Source organism: Porites lutea, chromosome 6 (assembly GCF_958299795.1).
Source record: "Porites lutea chromosome 6, jaPorLute2.1, whole genome shotgun sequence".
Classification (NCBI taxonomy): Eukaryota; Metazoa; Cnidaria; class Anthozoa; order Scleractinia; family Poritidae; genus Porites; species Porites lutea.
Window position 1 is genome coordinate 27,377,084 of NC_133206.1, and position 18,625 is coordinate 27,395,708.

Sequence of the window (18,625 nt, forward strand, 5' to 3'; positions counted from 1 at the left end):
TAATGTGTAAAATAGTCCCAGAGGTTTGCGAAGGGGACATTCCTTCATATTACTCTCTCTTTCCCAATCGTCTTTTTTTATCCATTTGTGGATCAGTCACGTTTACAGTACGTTATTACACCAATACCATACAGATGATTGCTGAAAGACCTTTGTACCGTTCTCTGCCGCACCCAAATCACCGAATACATCTTCAAAATGCATGAAATTAAAAAACAACCATTCTAAGTACTGCTCCATCGAGAGAGCTTTTAATTCAAAACTCCCACGATCGATTGGTGTGAGGAAAACTATGCCGTGGGTTTAATACGAGAAGTGGAATTATCTGCTAGAACAACAGACGTAAATGTAGTTCCAGGTTTGATGTTAATAATGCTGAACTTGAGTCTACAAATTTTGAGATGATTTACCACCATGCTGCCTAAAAGGACAGACCACAGATGAACGTCATTTAGCGCGTCTGCCACTAGCCAGTTTGTTGTCCTTTTTGAGCAACCGTAGTTACACTTGTCAATTGGCAAACCGTCACCTTATGTTGTATGGATTTTCAATTTTCCCAAATTCAGAAAGAGGCCACACCTGAAAACAATCAAATGCAAAGGCCTGTTCACTTAGAGCTGTGTGGGAGGTCTATGGGTATTTTAATAATGGTTTGCATTGAAAATCAGTAACAGGAGGTACAGAGTCTTTCTTATTCGCTCAGCTTGGTCTCCTGATTACAGGAAATAAAGAAACGTTTCCTCTGGTTAAACTGATAAAATCCCATTGCCTTAAGAAGCGTTACAATTCCCTGGCATGCAGGCATTAACTAAAATGAGGTGGTTGATTATCTTGTGGGTAAAGCCTGTCCTTAAGAAAACCCACACATTTACAGCAGACTCAAGGGAAAATGGTACAAGGCTGTGAGCCTACTTACATGTACCTGTAAAGATGGTTGCCTTTCTGCAGCGTCTTAGAGATAGAGGTCATGTATATGTAAACATGGTTACCTTTTAAAGCGCCTTAGAGATAGGGATGTAAATTTGTACAATGTAGATGGCACAAGAGAAAGACACAGATCCACACCGGTTTCCATCGTTTTACAGAAATCGGTCAAATTCTTCATAATAAATGATTTTTGATAAAATTATAAAAAAATCTTTCCCAGTTAAAATCATTCTACAGATTGAAAGGACTCACTTTGTTCCATATCCACTACAACATGGAAATTGACCTCAGAGAATGGGAAAGAACATCCAAGAAATTCCTTGATTTTTTGTCAATAAATTATTGTGCACCCCCATCCCTCGCAGATTGTTGTTTGTCACCTGATTAGTGATCTTTGATCTATCAAAATGCAGATGGACCGGACGGCTTTGAAAAGAATTGCATGTCCTTATAGACAATGGCTGGCATTTTAAGCAGTTGTTATACCATAAGTTATCCAGAATATCCAGCCCTTTTTTAAAATTACATGCATGTCTCTTGTCAACCGTCTGCTGACAAAAAAACTTCCAGTGGGCTTTCATATTTTGCAAAGTGTTAAGAGAAATAACAAAGATAAATAAATTTAAATAATGCTACATGTATCTGACCTTCAAACAAGCTCGTCCCCGAATGAGTCCATAAGGAACCGGTCCAAAATGTCTGGAATCTTTTGAACAATCTGGATTATCACCAAGAAGCCAAACATGACCTTTGGGAATCTTTAAAAAAAATTATGACTTTCTTAACTCCATGTAATGGTAATTTAACATCACTAGTACTCTATGGAGCAGTTTGAGTCCACCTTTTTTCCCCAAATAAACATGATGAACATAAGGTCAATCTGTGAGCCATTTTTTGGTTTGAAATGGACATGTAACTCTCTTTGATGAGGTTTCAAAACATTCATCTTGCAATGTTTTTACATGTACATGTATGAACCTAAAGTGAAATACGTGCTATGTGTTTTTTTTTTTGCTGTTGTTGATCTAAAAGTGTTAAAGTACAGTTTGTACATCTAACCAGTCATCCCTGGTCAAGATCCGTCTCTAGACAAACCTTGTAGATTTTCAAATAGTCAATTTATGGAACTACACTAGTGCTTTACAGTTCTATAGCAAGCAGGCAGCACACGCTGATTATCCAAGAACTGAATAGTACTATCCTCTAAACAAAATAATTAATCATTATCCAGTAGATAAGTGTAAAGAAAACCAATTGCATTAGCGTCTGGATAGTGATTTCTTTATCTGGTGGATATTTGCTAAGTGTATATATATGCACCAACAACAATTGTCCACTCAAAAATAAATTCAGGTAAATTGTGTTTTAACCTAGGTTGATTCTCTGTTAATTTCTTCTATCTCCTAACTCTAATATCATGAATTAGGGCTACGAGATAAAGGAAATTGAGAATCAACCTAGGTTAAAAGAATTTACCCTGAATGTGAATGTGAATGTGAATGTGTCTACAGACACAACAGCTTAAAATGTACATGTAAGATTCATTACTGCTAGACATACCTTTAGATCATCATCTGGGCTAGCCCTAATTCTTTCCCCACTCTGACAAAAAATAAACACATTGAATATTGGTTAAGGAGCTTTGTGTGTGGGAATACAGTAGTTAAAAATGAAACATTGTACAGAACAAAATAATCACTTCATCGCTTCATGACAGTGAAAATAGGGTATTACACAAGCTCAAAGGAATTACAACTCTTATGAGTTGTCAACTGTGCAAAGGCAGGCCTATAGTTTGGGGTGACATGAAAGTTGGCACTACCAACTTACAGGTTCAATGATAATATTGTACTACAGCCTGCACATCAAAAATTAAAGAGGTTTGACCCTAGAACTTCCAAAAATAATTACTTCATCCACTGTTCAAAATTAATTAGGTTACATGTAGCATATGGAATGGGTGATTACGGCAAACCTTTAGCTCACTCAAAAACTCTTTTAACAAATGTATTAATAATCAGGGTTCGCAAATACGCCAAATTTGGCGTATTTTACGCCAAAATTGTTCAGATGACTCCACTGAAGTTACGGAGGGAATCACTTCGACTCCAAAAATTTTCACTAACAAACAGGGAGCCACTTTGACTCCAGAAATTTTTGGTAACACAGTTTTGTCCTTACCTTTTTCGCAACAAATACAATTTACATTAATTGTAAACGTTGTAAACCTTAATTAAGTCATCGAAATTAAAGAATTATACTGCACGACAAAACAGGAAGAGGGTAAATTACGATCAAAGTTTACTCGATGACCGCCATCGTGGATTTGACTTTTCCAGGTCAGCGGACCGCACAGCTACCTCGTGTATCCCTCACGATAGTGTATACATGCCAGGACCACGTGCTGGAAAGTCTGATACTTGACACCAAATATTCCAAAATGACTCCCAAATTTGTGAAGCAGAAGTCAAACTGACTCCACTCATCAATGAAATTTGCAAACCCTGAATAATTATAATATATTTACAAAAACTAACTGAAATTTTAGAAAATGAAAACTCCTAAGTTGAAGTAGATACACTTATCAATAAAGCAGAAAATTAAATTAAGTTCAAATGTAGTTTTTCCTCTAGTTACATTATTGTTCTTTTGCCTTAATTGTCTTCTTCCTAATCTTTCTTTTTTCTCAAATATGAGATGTAATGTGTGTAGTGTAAGTTGTAGTTGTGTGGTGTATGTAAAAATGTATACCATACTAATAAACACCTGGGAAATCTATTTAATTTTAGGGGACCAAGCGGGGGCGTTTAATAGATAGGAGGCGTTTAAAAGAGAGAGGCATTATTTTATTCTCATAACTGTAACAAGCTCAACAAAACTAATAATAATTATGCTTTCGGCCAAAACATCAAGAGAGTTAAAAGATAGCACAATATGCGGTCCATCAATACATCTAGACCCTCTAAAGATCCAATATCACTCTTTCAAATCTCAACATCAATGTAAGAATCCTCGCTCAGGGTTATTGCATTGCCATCGTTAGGCTATCCTTACTTTAAACTTGACATTGAACAAGATGACAAACACAAAGCTTTGTTAATAAGGCAAGGAACTGAATGATTTGAATGATTTTTCTCCTTTTCGCTAATTCCTAGTATTTTTTGTATCATAGGCCCTACGATACAGAGGGCATTTATTAGACAGGGGTGTCTAAGAAAATTTTAACTGTGTAGAGGGGGCATTTATTAGAAAAGAGGCATTTATTTGGAAGAGGGCATATATTCGTTCATTACTTTTACAGTATTTACTGTACAAAAATATGTATATTCATTTAAGAACATTATATGTGTACAGTTTGACTCACTGAGATTAGCTCATTAGGTGTATTTTATCATATCAATATGGCATTTTCAAGGTCTTTGTCTTAACGGTCTTTACCATGGTGGAATTTCAAAACTGTATGGAGTACTTACTGGAGGAGAATTGGGTTATTAATTTCTTATTTAATACGCAACAACGAGTAATTTAAGCTGATGGTAACATGACCCCTTTTTTGCCTACACTGTATAAACAGGGTTGTACCTCAGGGGTGCTATACTAGGGCTGAGGAACCAAGGACATACGTATCACTACTTCCTCAAATTAGGATTGAGCATTTTAAACCCTGTTTAATCAAAAGGTGTCTTTTCAATTTTAAATAATTGTCAATTGTAATATAGAACATTTGTTTTTGAAATTAATAAAGAACTTATTTATTTATTTATTTATTTTGACTACATGTACGTTAAACACACAGGCACTTCTCTTGTACTATATAAGTTCAGATTAATAGTCCACCCACCATTGCAGCCACTCGTTTGCACAAAAGGCATTTTGGGTCTTCAGGAGAACGCACTATGACAACATCACCCCTGGGGACCAAGCAAAAAATTATTGTCAGTAAGCTGAAAACTTCATAAGCAGTGAAACTTCACTGTACAATAAACGTCAAGGTATGTCTGGAATAAAGCTTTTTACAGTGTTGTACTTGTCTTTAAAGATTTGAGTTCTTTTTTTAAGTCACACCAAACAAAGGATGTAACAATCATGCTTGATGTGATTAAAGACTCAGTAAAAAATCAGGAGCATTTACAGTTGCAATTGGAACAGATAAACGTGTCGAATAAAGCTGGTTGTATAACACGTAAACTGGTTAGCTTCTTCCATCACCATGGATGGCAGTTTAATTAAACAGTATTATGAAAAGGAGAATCTGCTAACAGGGATCAAGTGGTTAAGTACATGATACATACTTTTTTATTGTCCTGAATTGTGCACTTAAATGCTCGGTGATTATGAGGTCTCCATCATTTTTCACATTGAAAGTAGGAATCATAGATGGCCCAAACAGCTGCACTGGGACAAATTAAAAGAAGAAAATAAATAGAGGATATGGCCACACAGAGGTAAAAAATTAATATTTTTTCTCTTTAAATGTTGAAAATAATTCATGGCATTTCATGTGTTTATTTATTTTGTTTAGGAAATTGACCTTTTTATAAGCCTTCTAAAGTTGTAAAGCTGCAGACAACTGTAAAGTACTGTTAACAATTATTATATTTGCATGTTCAGATTTTTGCATAATGGCTCTGAACAAAAACATATAACACATGTATGACCCCCCCCCCCCACACACACACAATAACAAAAATGAAAGAGCTACTAAAGACAAGGAGGAATCAATAAACTAGCTCTTTGATTACCTTGTACAATAGTCATGTACATATTTATTTTTTGACAGTTACTTGGCTTACATGTACATGTATTTGACAACTTACTAAACCCTACAAGATTTTGTAGTGCACAGTACGTGGAACTGCCAGTTACATGTACATTGCTATCAAATAATTAATAGTAAGTTAACTTCCTCAATCCTGGTTGTCCAGCTATTTAAAACCTCTTAGATGAAAATAACAAATCCTGACTCACTGTCTTGTCACATACAGAGTAAAAATATCAGCTCTAAATAAACATAAATTCTCAACCACCAAAAACCACTCCACATTTTACATTTTATGGGATTTTCATAAGTTGTAAACTGCTTCTTGTAAGCTGTTCAATGAACCTTCCATTTAAAAGCCCTCCCCCCCCCCACCCCCCTCCGACCAGTTATACTCTGGGGGAACCATTATTTTGCTTGTAAACAAAAAATACATCCAATAAATTATAAGCTCCCACCCCCCTTTCAGATATAAGCCCCCCTATACATTGTAGCTTGTATTGAAATGATTATTACTTCATGTGGTTTTGAAGCTTAATAATTACAGTAGCTTCAACATGTTGCTTGGTTTTAACAACCAAATGCAAAATGTACTTGATCAGCAATGCTACAGCTTGTTTCAAAGGGCTTTTAACATTCCAGTCTTAAATCCCTTGGATATAGACCCCTCTGTTTTTAAGCTCTCCTAAAACCCCTTATGACTGTAAGATGTATAAGCTGGGGGCATACATACAAGCAGCAGTTCACCGTATGTTTTGAATTTTTGCCAGACAATACAAGAATTGTCTCATTATGGCCCCAGGGCAATTATTTTCAGTATTTGAATTTCAGTTCCACTAAGTGAGGGAAAAACAAAATATTGATGTTGGATAATAATTATTCTGTTTATTGACCCTCAATGCTTGACCTGTCATTACTGATTACATTAAACAAATAATGAATTAAAATAAGAGGGTCAGAGAGCAGACACTAATATTTTCCCTGTTCTTTCATAAAAGGTGATGAAATCTGAGATAAGAAAGGTATTTGCAATTTGAGTGGCTATTACAGAAACAGATTTCTTAATGAATAGATGAGGTTAAATTCTCAGTACAACATCTGTAAGAGCTTCAATATGGACACAGTAAGTATTTTTTTAACATGTAAGTATGTTTTTGAAGATTCATCAAATTTAAAAATAAGGCTTCTTTGTTCACACAAAATAGAAACGACACATCATAATTAATGCGGAAGGAATTCATGCACTTGCAAAGAATCACGCGAATAAACTCGATCTCTATGAACGTAAAGCTGAGACTGATTTACATGTATATCAAGACCTTCCGTAAAAAGCAATAAACCAGAGAGTTCAAAGAGAACATAGTGCGTCAATTTTACAGCTGAACGAAAGCAAATGGCTTAAAATAATACAGCTGGTATAGTTAGCATAATAGAAGACGTTTGTATATCTTTAATAAGAAGTTGCTGACAGGAAACGATACTGCGCCTAGGAAAATTACATTTACGTACCACAGTGCCTTCAACCACATGTTCCAAAACGCAGTTGATATAACAGCAGCAGCTAACAGTTACTATTCCTCCGTACAACAGCTTGCACGCCAGTCTCGCAGCCATTTCATGCTTAACTAACCTCAACTTGCATTTCATCAAAACTATCCGCCATCTTTGCTTCAGTTGACATCTTTCTTCAGAAGCCTTGACGCATGCGCATGGAGGGAATTCAACATGGCGGCATATTTGGTCTGTTTGACAACTGAAGGTGGAATTCCGTTGTTTACGCGCACAAAAGGGAATCTTCCTCAGGTAATTGCTAGTTTCCACCATAATTTTGGTCTGTAAAATCGCAAAAATGAGTCTAGCGATGTCAGCAAACTCATACGGTAACCTAAACATAAGCTACTCTACATGGACTTGCAGGTCATGGAAGGGCTATCGATCGTCGTCTTCCATACAGTAAACACCTGTGGATTAAGAACCTCCTGGCAGAAATTTGTCACTTTAATACCCAAAAATACAAGAGCCTGTTTAGCCAAGCAAGATCAAGCAGGTTCTTATATGTGGGACAGGGTTACAGTTTTATTATGATGAACAATTTAAACAAAGGACTCCGTAAGGAGTGTAACTTTGAGTTTTAATATGAACATACTGTACTTAACGGTATATATACATGTATATGCGGTAATCAATTTTATTAGGATTGTAATAATACAATTTTGAATAAATTAAAAGTTTATTTATTTTTCTGGTAATCAACAATCTATTATCTCCTTCATAAAAATTAAGAACCTATACTAATTAAATAAGAACCAACGTAGCCTAAATTCCCAATAGAGCTGTAAGTGCCCCAAAATACAAGAACCTATTTTGCCAGACTTCGAAAAAGTAGGTTCTTATTAATTAGCAGGTGTTTACTGTATTCGCAGCATCAAATTCTTAGTAATAACAGAATGAATCAAATGAATATTAAAACATTTATGTAGCATGTTATACTGATGGCTGCCATTAAATACTTAGCTACCGTTTCCTGTGATTGGATCACTCAATGGCGTCTGCATGTTTGCCAGTAATCAAGATGTCTCTCTGCTCAATACAGTGACAGATGATGCTAAAGTTGTCTGGAAGGTGTTTAATGAAAAGTGAGGATTTATTACCATTATTTGGAATGCTACTTAGGTTGACAAGAAGTCTGTATTCATGCCAAATAGCCCATCAGGCTGGAGCTTATACCAGTTTCCATAGCTTAATTAAAGTGAGTAGTAATATCATTATTTCTACTCCCTGATCCTCCTAGATGGGTTGCCAGTCTATCAGAGAGTTATCCCCAGTAGAATGTTACCAGTACTCATTGATTTACACACCTGGATGAAGAGAATCATGATGGAGCAGAGTTTCTCGTAAAAGAAAGTAATACAATGGCAAGGCCAAAACTTGGACCGCCAGATTCAAAGTGTTAATTTTAATCTTTTGTTTCTGTTATCAGGATAACCTTAATAATAGTAACATCTGATGACAGTGCAAGTGATACACATCTTAATCGACTGCTAGAGTTTGTCTTTAATTCCATGGTAGGTTGCAAGAAATTTTAAATTAAAGTCAAATTTCTCCTGGACACATTCATAACAGCAGTCACTCCTACTATAGACAGTTCTATATCAGTGTGAAAGTTCACGTATACATGTACATAATTACGTGCACAGACTATGTGCGCTCCCTACTTCTATAAAACCAACACCTATTTAGTATGAAAAATTTTAATTGGACATTCATGTCTCGTATTTTGGTGATTCCATATCACATATACCTGTAAGGAGGTCCGACTATATGTACGTATATGCTGCAGTCTATAATTTGATTATTGTTCATGGTACTACTCAGTGTTTATGATGCAAAGTGCTGGTTTCTTTGTTGTTGCTTGTGAAACTGTCGGGTGAGGAAAAACCTTTTTAGATTATTATCAGCAAAGCTTTGCTCTAGGAGATTATTGCCCCCGCAGGGTTCCGGCCCAGAGGCAAAGGCAACGCCAACAACAACAGACAGAGGAACAGGAGATTGGAATCAAAGGAATTATGATCGTTTTACACTGTCGAAAACCCAGATTTCTTAGTTTGCCGGTTTCCCCGCAGATATATGGATCAAAGTCACAAAGTTTCAGCTCCGTATTACGGCCCGAATAATAATAATTTTCAGGCGAACTGCACCGGGCCATATTTGTTCTTTGTTTTTGTCTTTTTCTAAATGCGGGCGGCAAAATAATGCTAAATCTGCTTTTCAATACACTGTTAACAATAACACTACATAATACGCAAAAAAGAAGAAGAAGAAAAGAAAGAACAACGTATGGACCTTTAACACGATATTCGCGGTTGGTCACCCGTCCAGTTCGTAACCCCGACCGACCAGGCTTAACTTGAGTGCCGTTACCAAACCGAGTTTCGCGAAGGTTATTGCGAGATACATATTTCTATAGAGTTAAAAAGTTATTCAGCAGTACTGCAATTGTTTGGTATTAAAGAACTTGATTTGTCAGACACAAATCAGCAACGTGGATCGACAGAACTTTGAACTGGTTTTGTCAACGTGGATTGACAAACTCGATTCAAACCACATCAGGAATAGCTGAAATTTCTCAAAACCCAGTCAAAGACAAGAAAGGTGCTAACGTGAAATAACCGGGTTTTGTTCTACATTAAGGTATTCAGGGTTTAATAAACAGTGATCCATGTGTTTTTAGGGTTAGTTTATTGCGAAATCCCGATTATTTTATTTGATACAAGGACATGCCAGAAAAAATGAACTGGGAAATATCTCAAAGGTGAGAAACTTGAAACAGTGGTCCATGTTTTTGTAGGGTTAGTTTATTGCGAAATCATTTATATCAGTTGCGTTCGACTTTGCCTTCAAGAATGTCACACTCGAAGCCAAAGCATCCGTTCGACACATTAGTTATAGGAAATTTAGTTACAAATAGATAATTAAAGATGGTTTTGCTGTTTAACACGCGTTCTATTAGATTTGCAGTGTTGGTTGAACTCATTATGAGATGTATAAAAAACAATTGTCCATCCTAGGCATGTCATGTATGAGGATTTTCATTAACCCAGGAAACAAAGTGTAATAATTGAGAAAACACAAAAGAGAACAAAAGAATTACACTCAGAAACTCTAATAAGAAAACCGCATTTCAAAGGTTCATGGTAAATACATGGACAACCACAAGGAGTCTTCATTCGAGTTTTAAAAGGTCGGGGGCAGATTTAGTGACAACTATAACTAGTTATATTCAGGGTGTGGATGTCCTGTGCAGGGAACCAACTCTAAGTTATAGATCTGCTTGTCACATAAAGGTGTAAATAAACCTGTCATACCCATTATGACTCAAACTGCACCTTTATGCATTCCATACATTTGTGTTGTTTAGTCAGAGAAACAAATTCAAGATTAAAATTTATAAAGCATTTTATGGTTCAACAGTTAATGCTTAATTGATTTTTGAATTGCAATTTTTCAGGTATTGTTATTAGGTATAAATGAGCTGACATCAATCAGAAATGTAGAACACCTTAAAAGAGAGCTACGAGTAAGTTATTCTTGATTGTTGAATTATTTTCCGCTAATTATTCTGTTACATGTACAGCTGTACATCGCCAGTTCCTATTACTATATGTATTACCTGTCATGAACTGAGTACCAAACTCTTTGATCTGTACAGCAGAAAGTCTGTGGCTCATTAAAACTATAAATGGATTAAACTTATTCACTATTTTTTTTTAATTTGCCCAGAAAACATTCAGAGCACAGCTGAAGGCAGAGGTTCATTTGTTGATAAATATTATGGGTTCCATCACACTTTTTATGGCATTTGAAACCAGTTGTACTCACCAAAAATAAATATATTAGTATGTTGGTACATGTAATAAAACCACTGAAGAGAAACAAACATTAGAGAGATGGGCATAGAAACTGTAATAAATTCCTTGTCTTTCTGCATCTATTTTTAGTGCTGTTATAGTTTGATTGACATCCTTTTGGAAGGCACCGACTTAACAGGGAACATAACTCAAGCTGTTGATGTCATTCTTTGTCCCGATGTGTCATTTTTGCAGGTACAAAATTTAAATTTTTTGTTCCAGTTTTTACCCACAATCAGCTCTTGTTGTCAGAGGTCACAATAATTATTATTGCAGTACCGATCCAAGATACATGTAGCAGCCATTTGAGATGGCATCACTGCTTTGGGCCGTTGTGTGACCTTACATGTAGCATATATAACCTTGCAGGATATTTTTGAGACTCCGAGTCATGATTAAGTATTGCCATGAAGGGTGGTATTTTAATCACTAACCATGCACTGCATTTTCAGGAGTTCCTAGACGCCTTTGCTACAGCTGTTAACAGTGAATTTGGGTGTTTGCTTGTGATGGGAAAAGTGGCAGTAGCAACAGAGCGCTGGTGAGTCACATGCTGGGTAAAGAAAGGCACTTACCTACCCTAAGTGGCTCAGTTTCAGAGAGGTGTCAGTGTTACAGACATCAGTCAAAGAAAATGACAGGCATGCTTTAGGGGGGTGGCTGTTGTCAGTAGAATCTGTTGGGACAGTATTGTCTTATCATTGACTGTTTAAGTAATAATCATAGAGTAGTGCATAGTAGATGCAAAATGTATATATGTAATATATCAGTGCAACGTACTACTTACTGTAATTTACCAAATTCTGCTTTTATCAGAATCAAACTTCTTTAAATGCCCTCTAACTGGTACATGAGTTTTTCATTACATAGATTTTTTTATGTAACCCAGCCTTAATTTATCTGTAAGTTTATGTAATGTTTGTGATAGATTTGTTGATCTCTTTTAGGTGGGAGTTAACTGGCATGGAAACAGTTTTGTTATCTTTCCTTGTTCGTTCATTACCACCATGTTGCTCTCGGGACATCCCTATTTATCTTCCTTATGGCAGTCCAAAGGTATTCATCTATTTTACACTGTTTAGCTACTTTCTGTACATTTGTGACTTTCTGTAATTTTTACACGATGACGTAAGGCTTAGCAGTTTGCAAGTGCTGTAGAGAAGTGTGAGTAAACATGTTGCATTCCTGTAGTCATCTTGATGATCTGTGATTCTAGTGAAACTATGGAATTTTGTGCAAAATTTTTTTTTGAGGAGTTGACCTATTTGGAGTTTTGTAAACTTGGTAATCGAGCCTGAGAATCCTGGAATAAATACAGTTCTTTTAAATTCTTTGTCTACAAGAGTCCGTACATGCTTTTTATTAAAAACCTTGACCTTAATGCAGTTTAACATTGACAGGTTAATATAAAAAAAGCAAGGTTGTAGTTTCTTGGCATTGCGGGCGGGTACAATCACAAAATGATGTACATTTACATGTAATACAAAAGACGCTGAATGATATCCACACCATAACACAAAAGCGATTCAACCAACAATGGTTTCTGTACTCGCTCAATTACCACCATGCGGGTTCATTTTTCCGAACAGAGGTTGGTAATCGAGCCTATGGTTCCCGCCACACCAACAAAAACCCAAAAGTAAAGAAAGTTATGTGTATCGCAAGTGAGTATCAGCTGTTTTTCTTTGTTTGAGCCAGCATGATTCATCAATGTTTTCAATCCTTTTTCAGGTTCCTCATAGGCTTCTTACATTTCAAGTGAGTTAGAACTGTTTTTGTATCGCTTAAAACTGATTTTACATGCATGTACTGTAAATATCCAGATATACTATGATAATGGTTAATATTTTTAAAGGGTTGATGCTGCGCCAACATTTGTATTAAATATCTGGTGGTTAAGTAAATGTTATCCTTGTGTAAGTTTTTAGTATCAACTGTTCTATTCTATTGTAATATTAATTTGCTAGTAAAATAAATAAAAATAGATAAATAATCATTTAGTACCTATTGTAGCATATGCACTTAGTGGTTCTTCGTCTACCTTATTCCTGGTCGAATTGGAGTTTGGAAATGTTGGTTTTTGAGGAGAGCGTAAAACTGGAGAATCTAGAGAAAAACCTGTCGCAGGATACGGAGAACCAGCAACAAACTCAACCCTGACATATGGCGTCAACGTGGGGATTTGAACCCGGGCTACATTGGTGGGAGGCGAGTGCTCTCACCACTGCGCTACCCTTGCTCCCCTAATGTACAATATATCAAATAATATAGTAATAATAATATTATAAACTGCATTTCCACAGCTCATTGAAGGTGTGGAAGTGTGTGTGATATGTGGCCCCAAACCATCACTTCAAGACACCGAGACCAAGGTACATACATGAATCTTTATAGTTCATTAAATTCCAAACTCTAAACAAACACGTGAAAGCCAAATGACCGCAGAATTATGGAATAGATTCCAGACAGAGTTTGGTTACTTGTCGCGGGTTGCCGGGGTGGAAGTCGCGGGTACAGATTTTGATATCGTCACTTCGTTTTTCACTCTTTGAAGATAATTTCACATTCCAACTTGCTGTGAAGTACTCGAATCAGGCTAAGTTCATCATCAAAAGTACTGGCAGGGATAGGAGAATCTGGAGCTAAAACAGCCTATAGAAATTGGTCATAACGCTAATACATGTATGTAGTAACAATATCAATAACGAAACGATGAATATATGGATTTCGTATATTGGTACCACATATAATGAAAAAATAAATAATGAAAAGAAGATTATTGCAGTTAAAGACGCAACTTATGCAGTTTCGAAAAGAAGGGCTGAAGAAATTTAAATTTAGGCTTGCCGGAAAGCCTGAATTTTTTCACAACACGATGATCTTCTTTGCATTTTAAAATAGTTGTGAAGACAATGATAACGATAAACCAAACTCACACAATACCTTCTGATGAAAATTTCCTTTTGTCTGCATTTTGGGATATTTTTTTGTAGTTTTTGGAACCGTACTGGAGACTATCAACGGAAACATTGAAATCAAGCCGAAGATCGCATCCAAGGAACCTTCCTGGTGACATGGTACTTGACAGCGGAATATTAGGGTAGGTAGCGAATCTTATGAAAATTTAACAGTGTGCGTGTGAGCTAATACATGTACAATTGATACTAACTGAACCTCCATTAAGCACCACCCCTGCCCCCCCCCCCCCCCCCACCCCTCAAGTTACGGGCAAGTGAACGCTTAATGGTGGTTGGTCGTCATAATTTAGCATAATCGAAACATCACTTTATTTTGAAACAAATACGCGACTGGAGCGGCATTACTGGTCCACAGTCAGTCTTCACCTTTTCTTTCAAACTGTATTTTCCTTCATCAACGGTTCAAAAGAAACCCAAATTAATTGTATCAAGCAGTTGATGGAGGCTCAATAACAGTGACAACAATTGGAAACTGAATTGGAAAAGCTCTCGTCTTGATGGCCGCTTAATAGTGGTAAAATTTACATTTTTTTTACTATTATTTCAGGAGTTTGTTAAAGTCAATTTTTTCTTCGAAGCAGACATGGTAACTTACACTAACTGATTTGTTGCGGGCGTGATCCGTCGGCCCAACAGCTATACCGTAGCATATATATAAGTGATAGGGCTTACAGGGTTTATCCTCCAACCACGAGAGCTGCCCAAACCCTAACCTTTTGAAAGTCAAATAAGCTATAAATTAATCGATCCGATCTTTTGCTCTTAATTCATAGAGTTTGATTGAGTACTGAAAGAAACGGTCTAAAATCTGCCCGATTTCTAGAATCTGTTGCATTGCTTGCAGTAGTTGGTGGATTTTTCTGTCGTGTTTCAATGGAAGATGAAGGAGTTGACTGCTCGTGGTTTTGGCCCTTTGATTCATCAGTCAGTTTTGATGGTTTTCTTGTAGGTTTTTGTTGGTAAATACAGATGAACGAAAGTGCCTGTCAAGTGTACATCCATCTGGAGTGATGACTGGTGTCGATCAAAGCAGCTCACCCGGTAACACTCTGTTCTTGCTATAAAATTGAAGTTCTTCTTACGTACAAAAGCACCCTCCATGAAAAGTTGCTAAAACCTTTAGCCTCCTTGGTCAATTGCATGAAGACTAACTTTTACCTCTGTAGATGAAATCCTAATTAAATAATAATCTTTCATTAGAAACTTTCATCACATCACTGTGGTTTTCAGAAAGGTCCTAACTTAGCTTAAAAGTACTAAATTACACTATAAAGTAAAATGAAAAATACCTAGAAATAAAAATATATACATAAACTTAATTAAAACTTTATAAAAAGCTACAACTGAAATACAGAAAGCATTAAATAAAAAAGCTGCTAAAAATGCTACTCTTAAAATTCACAATGTCAGGTGCATTTCTAATGTGTTTGTCTAGATTATTCCCGTCTTTCAGAGAGTGAAGTGTGGCTATTCAAATGAAAGCCACTGAGCAGTACGTTTCTGTGATACTGATGTTTTTTTAAACGCTGTTCAAAGTGGTTCTAACTTTTGAGTATGAAAGTGAAATTTAAGAGTCTTTTTGAAATCTGTTATTCCCCACATACTTCCCTCATTTTATTTCTTGGAACTGAGTTAAGACATTGGGTGTGAAACTAGTTAGTTTGTGAGGCAAGATTCTTTTGTTTATAAACAGGAGGCGGGGTCTCCACAGCCAAAAGAAAGTCAATTTTAGTATCCTTTTACAAGTCAGTGGTTGGAACATTATTCCCACCACAAACGACAGCCACTTCGGTGCAAGGTAAGTCGGCACATTGTCCTATTTCAAACCCAAGCGGGGTTGAGTACGAGTCCGTCTATCATGATGTAAACAACGCGAGACCAACATAATCAGAAAGAGAACACCGTGCCTTGCAAAATGTTCGGGTGTTAATCGTCTCTATATAAGAGAGATGTATGGTTTGCCGGACTACTCCGTACGTCTAAATTTTTCTGTAAGTAACTTTTTGAGTTTTTAGATGTTTGTCTTTCGTTTAATAAAGGCCCGATAACCACAAATTTTGGAAGTGTCCGAAATCACGGTTTCCTCTTTCCGCTGATGTGGATGTCGAGTTGCTCATCCCATAATAGGCGGACTCGTCCCAAACCCCCTCGGTTTGAAATTAGGCAATAGCATGCATCGTGCTTTAAGATTGGTGCTTTGTTTGGCGTTTGCAAGTCAGAGAGCTCTACAAACCACGAAGTTGACGTCAGCAATACGAATCGTCCCTTAAAAAGTGAATTTGCACTTCGTTGCAACTCGATGAATTTTTCAAATGCAGACGAATTTTAAAAAATTGCACGTCGTATAGTCGTACATAACCTCCGTTGCAGCCGGACGTGTCACTCGAGAACCCAGATGGAGAACTCGATGTAATTGACCCAAATCATGGATTTAGACTGTCCATGGCACAGGCTAAGTTGTTCAGTGACATGAAATTTGCAAAAACTGTGTTGCACGAACAGAGTTGTTGTTTTGCTCATTAAACCTAAGGTATGTCCACTTATCTCAGAATTAAAGGACTGTTGAATATCCAACTGATAAATTTTATTCCTACAGATGAGCCGTCATGCGACTTACACAGCAGTCTTTCTCATCAAGCCATGGAAACATACATGTGTAGCAGTGATCACAAGTGTTACGCGATTCGAAACTCAACTCATGAGCTGTACTTACTCTTTTCTCGTGATGTCCCTAATTATGCTCTTGGGTAAGATTTTTGTTTCTGTACCTTGTTCGTCGGGCACGGGTTCCCTAGTCTCCATGGCAGCCACACAGTTTTTTGTCTCCCCCTCCCTTTGTTTGGAAAGAGCGATGGAAATTTTTAACCAATGATAATACATAGACTTAGCCAAGGCTAAAGATGACGCCCCCGTTAATATATTTATAATTTGTTACTTCAAACAATAAGTTTGTAACCAATTCAAAGATATCCACTGATAGTTGAGCCTGCGATCAGTTGAAAACTAGTAACTTGTCAGCGGAGAACATAAAAAACACGTCACCTCGATCGGTCGACACGAGCCCGTGATATGGTCATGTGATCCTGGCCAGCAAAAACCCTATTGTGTTAGCTGTCAATTGACCACAGCATGCATGTGCAATCACGTTGCGGGCTCCCACATTTCCTAGAAAGTGTGATATTTTACCTCGGTTTTCCTGTGGTGCGGACAGACGGGCACCCGTACGATCGCGTCACTACCAAAATTTCTGCGATGGATAGATAACTAAATTTTCGAAGCTATGGGTCTCCGCTGAAACTCTGCTGTTGGTGTTTTGAACATTTCATAAAAAGGAACGATTTAGTAACAATTTGTTCCTATAGCACTGTTAATTTCAAGCCCTTGCACCCTTTTAAAGAAATGGGTCAAACCATCCAAAAAGTAACGGTGAATGGCTAATTTTTCGCCTTACGTTGTAGGTCTTTGGCCAACAGCACGCTAACCATTCTGACAAAAGGCAAGCTGGTATGACCCAGCGACACAACCTGCCCACATCCTGTCCGCATTATCAAGAACGCAAAGTAAGGTTTAATGAGTCAGATCACTTGCAACTAGTTTTTGTGGTGTTTTTCTACGCGTCTTTATTTCATGTTAATGCGTGATGGCGCTCGCGATGTAAGTTGCGAGTCGACTTGTTCGGTTTCCTGACCACCTAAATGGCAGAAACTGGAGATTGGCTTTGAGAAAGTCTATTGGGCGGTACATTCCTTTCGTTTTCTTTTAGCACATGTATTCTCACCTCGCTTCATGACAGAACTAATACAAAAGCGTAAAGTTTCAAACCACTTAACATGACTCCTCGCAGATTTAACTAAATGTATTTTCTTTGCAGGAAATGTCACATCTGGCTTTGCGTTAGAGTGAACAAAGATGACAGATAACCGTGGATTACCAAAAAGAGGAGAAAAACTTCCCGAAAGTTGAACAGTAAACCTGTTTGAAAAGTAGTGTGTAAACTTTGTAACATACAAATCTGGTACATAAGACGCCGATTAATCGATTGTAAACTATTGGAGAATAATTTATCATCGGTGTAAATGTTTGAAGTTTGTTTGCTAAAAAAAAGAAAAGGAAAATGATACATTAATTAAAGGTTAAAAGTTTTACAGAAGACGTAAGTTTCTTGGCTTTGCAGATGGCTGCAATCACCAGATGACGTAATACAAAAGATTGAAAAAACACTGAACTCAACAATACCCACAAAACAAAACAAAACTGAACCAACAATGGTTTCCGCAACACCAAGAAATACACAAGAAACCCCATCCCACCCGTTGACTGGTTAGGAAGGAGCTCAGACGTTTTTCCGTTTGCACGGAGACACCGAAACCGGAAAGAAAAGTCTGCCACCCTTAAAGCAGAGTCTTTCTTTCGCTTACTTGATTACTCGAGAAAGACTCGGCATGAATCGAGTAAGATCTTTGTTGAGCATGCGCAGCATGTTGCCAGGATACAGTTTCAACCCCAGGCCTAATAACAGTGCGCTTGGTACAGCAGATTCTATTATGGACATA

At 37.0% G+C, this 18,625-nt stretch overlaps 2 protein-coding genes across 3 annotated transcripts; one reads left to right on the plus strand and one right to left on the minus strand.

Moving 5' to 3' along the window:
• Window positions 1–134: 134 nt before the first annotated feature.
• On the minus strand, window positions 135–7,394 carry LOC140942277 (uncharacterized). Of its 2 annotated transcripts, none has more exons than XM_073391238.1 (6): window positions 7,196–7,394; window positions 5,220–5,322; window positions 4,769–4,838; window positions 2,488–2,529; window positions 1,575–1,685; window positions 135–579 (listed from the first exon to the last, which is right to left on the minus strand). In XM_073391238.1, the coding sequence occupies exons 2-6, from the start codon at window positions 5,300–5,302 to the stop codon at window positions 526–528; spliced, it is 360 nt and encodes a 119-aa protein (XP_073247339.1). In that variant the 5' UTR covers window positions 5,303–5,322; window positions 7,196–7,394; the 3' UTR covers window positions 135–525. The 2 variants fall into 2 exon arrangements, with proteins under 2 accessions (XP_073247339.1, XP_073247338.1); XM_073391237.1 differs by having other exon boundaries at window positions 147–579; window positions 5,220–5,317.
• LOC140942276 (protein fuzzy homolog) lies at window positions 6,740–18,601 on the plus strand. Its single transcript, XM_073391236.1, has 16 exons — window positions 6,740–6,809; window positions 7,361–7,489; window positions 8,201–8,322; window positions 8,667–8,751; window positions 10,695–10,763; window positions 11,185–11,289; window positions 11,547–11,635; window positions 12,042–12,150; window positions 12,826–12,852; window positions 13,398–13,466; window positions 14,088–14,194; window positions 15,022–15,113; window positions 15,766–15,870; window positions 16,669–16,819; window positions 17,531–17,632; window positions 17,944–18,601. The coding sequence occupies exons 1-15, from the start codon at window positions 6,759–6,761 to the stop codon at window positions 17,580–17,582; spliced, it is 1,362 nt and encodes a 453-aa protein (XP_073247337.1). The 5' UTR covers window positions 6,740–6,758; the 3' UTR covers window positions 17,583–17,632; window positions 17,944–18,601.
• The last annotated feature ends 24 nt before the right edge of the window (window positions 18,602–18,625 follow it).

Bases quoted from the DNA above. Each gene is read 5' to 3' on its own strand.
- LOC140942276 (XM_073391236.1), top strand. From the start codon at position 6,759: ATGAGGTTAAATTCTCAGTACAACATCTGTAAGAGCTTCAATATGGAC. The intron at 11,636-12,041 runs GTGAGTCACATG...GATCTCTTTTAG, and splicing joins GCAGTAGCAACAGAGCGCTG to GTGGGAGTTAACTGGCATGG. The intron at 13,467-14,087 runs GTACATACATGA...ATTTTTTTGTAG, and splicing joins TTCAAGACACCGAGACCAAG to TTTTTGGAACCGTACTGGAG.
- LOC140942277 (XM_073391237.1), bottom strand. From the start codon at position 7,333: ATGAAATGCAAGTTGAGGTTAGTTAAGCATGAAATGGCTGCGAGACTG. The intron at 5,318-7,195 runs GTACGTAAATGT...GTCCCAGTGCAG, and splicing joins ATGTGGTTGAAGGCACTGTG to CTGTTTGGGCCATCTATGAT. The intron at 4,839-5,219 runs GTATGTATCATG...CTTGGTCCCCAG, and splicing joins CAATTCAGGACAATAAAAAA to GGGTGATGTTGTCATAGTGC.